We start from the raw sequence: 2,356 nt of genomic DNA on the forward strand, positions 1-2,356 counted from the left end.
CTTAAAGAAGAAAAAAAGTTAAATATATCATTTAAAATAAATTTAATTAAAAAAATTAAAAATTTCATGCTTGATATATTACCTGGCATAACCAAGAAATACTATTATTTCATTCTTATTGCAGATTATTATCTCGAAACATGTTCAATGAAACCACAAATTCAAAGGAATATTGAATTTCTAATCAGTTTAAATATTTGCTTATTTTTAAAAATTAGACTTTCTTAATTTCTATAAAAAAATTATACATTTTTAACTTTTAAAAATTATTATATATATATATATATATATATAAAGAGAGAGAATAACTTTCATTATTTTTATTTTATACAAGGTTTAAAATAAATGAATTTTTTAAAAAGATCATGTTTTAAACATAAACTTTTTTTCATCTACTTTAATGGAAAGTACGAATAATCAAACATTATTATTATTATTATTATTATTATTATTTGAATTAATTGATACTCCAAAGAATCAAGACCACAACCTAAAGAAAAGTCATTGCAACACCTCATCCATGACGCGAGTCGAACAAGTTTCTAGAAAAGATGGACGACTATTACAAGATACCATAAAGTGATTTTTCTAATGAATAGTCACATATGACGGGGACATTGTTGCTGTGCCTAAATATAAGGGCAACTTCAAAAGTGAAGTTACAACAACTAAACCAAATAAGAAAAACAGAGTCCCAAAGACTGGTAAAAATGAGTTCCGATTCCAAACAGAACAAGCCTCCAACAGAGGTAGCAAAGGTTGATGATGCTTATCTCTCTGCTTTAGTATTATGTTTCAGTCGAGTCTTCCCTGCAATTCTAAACGCTGCTATTGATCTCAATTTGTTTGACATCATAGCAAAGGGACAAAGGTCACGTGATTCAAGCATGTCTGCCTCTGAAATTGCTTCTCTGTTTCCAAATCCACACCCTGAATTGGCTAAAAGACTTGACCGCATATTGCCTCTGCTTGCTAGTTATTCTCTTCTGAGTTGTTCCATTCGCACCAATGAAGATGGTAAGAGAGAAAGGGTTTATCTGCTCTCACCCGTAGGGGAATACTTTGCACGTGTCCATGATGGAAGCTCTTTGAGTCCTCTCTCAACCTTAATACACCGCGGATATCATGATGTTTGGTAATTAACTTATAATTTACTAGTTTTTTTTTCTTATTTATTCAATAATTAAGAGGATTTATAGATATAAAATGTGCGAGAGTTCAGTTTTATTTTTAATATGATTCTTTCTCTTGTTTTCTAATAGGAAGAATGTGAAGGATGCAATTTTGGACCCTAATTGCAATGTACATTTTGAAAGTGTCTTGGGAATGTCTGCGTACCAATATATGGAGTCAAACGAGGAGATAAATAAAATTTTTTACGAAGCAATGACTTACGCTGGCCCATTAGATGTGAAAAGGGTACTTGAAATATATAAAGGATTTGAGGGAGTGTCAACGTTGGTTGATGTAGGAGGTTCAACAGGGCAGGCCCTAAAACAGATTCTATCTGTTTATCCTTCAATCAAAGGAATTAACTTTGACTTGCCTCAGATGATTCAAGGGGCAACTCCTCTTCCAGGTAAGATATTTGATACAGTCTTTGAATCTTTCAAAGATGGCTTCCAAGAAAGAAAATGAAAAAAGTTATGCCAAATTTATTAATTAACAAACACTCATTTTGCATGAAGGGATAGAGCATGTTGGAGGAGATATGTTTGAAAGTGTTCCACAGGGTGATGCAATTTTACTGAAGGTTGGTGAACTAAATGAGAGTTTAAACTTTTAAACAATTGAATGCAACAAGTAAATTTCTAATCACATTTTCCATTTCTTGTCTTTGGTCATTTCAGCTTGTGTGTCATAATTGGCCAGATGAAGATTGCATAAAATTTTTAAGAAATTGCCACAAAGCTTTGCCACCACATGGAAAGGTGATTGTTCTGGATTTTATAATGCCAGAAGTTCCAAACTCAAGCAATATATCTAAGCATACTTGTGCTATCGACAATCTCATGTTTTTAGTACATGGTGGAAAGGAAAGAACTGAGAATGAATTTCGGAACCTATGCATGAGTTCTGGTTTTTCCAAATTTCATATTGCATCCAGTGACGTCACAGCTATGTCAGGAGTCATGGAATTTTATAAGTAGAAATGACTAAGCAGTAATTTGAAATCTCACTATATTGCTAGCAATATAGAATAAAAGACGTTATGTAACCTTTATTCTCGCACTCGTTTTCCTATATTTGCATCTTTTCTATATATGTATAAATAATGTTATAAACAAGTTTTGTGTTATGTTATTGTAAGATTTTCTTATATATATCTGATTTACTTGTGTATACAACTATCTAG

General features: G+C 31.6%; 1 protein-coding gene across 1 annotated transcript; it reads left to right on the plus strand.

Moving 5' to 3' along the window:
• Nucleotides 1-601: 601 nt before the first annotated feature.
• On the plus strand, nt 602-2,356 carry LOC113869089 (isoliquiritigenin 2'-O-methyltransferase-like). The gene is made up of 4 exons (XM_027505232.1): nt 602-1,135; nt 1,263-1,579; nt 1,689-1,753; nt 1,851-2,356. Exons 1-4 carry the CDS (start codon nt 606-608, stop codon nt 2,148-2,150), a joined length of 1,212 nt encoding a protein of 403 aa, XP_027361033.1. The 5' UTR covers nt 602-605; the 3' UTR covers nt 2,151-2,356.

The sequence above is a fragment of the Abrus precatorius genome, unplaced genomic scaffold (genome assembly GCF_003935025.1).
Source record: "Abrus precatorius isolate BTA unplaced genomic scaffold, Abrus_2018 Scaffold6, whole genome shotgun sequence".
Lineage (NCBI taxonomy): Eukaryota > Viridiplantae > Streptophyta > Magnoliopsida > Fabales > Fabaceae > Abrus > Abrus precatorius.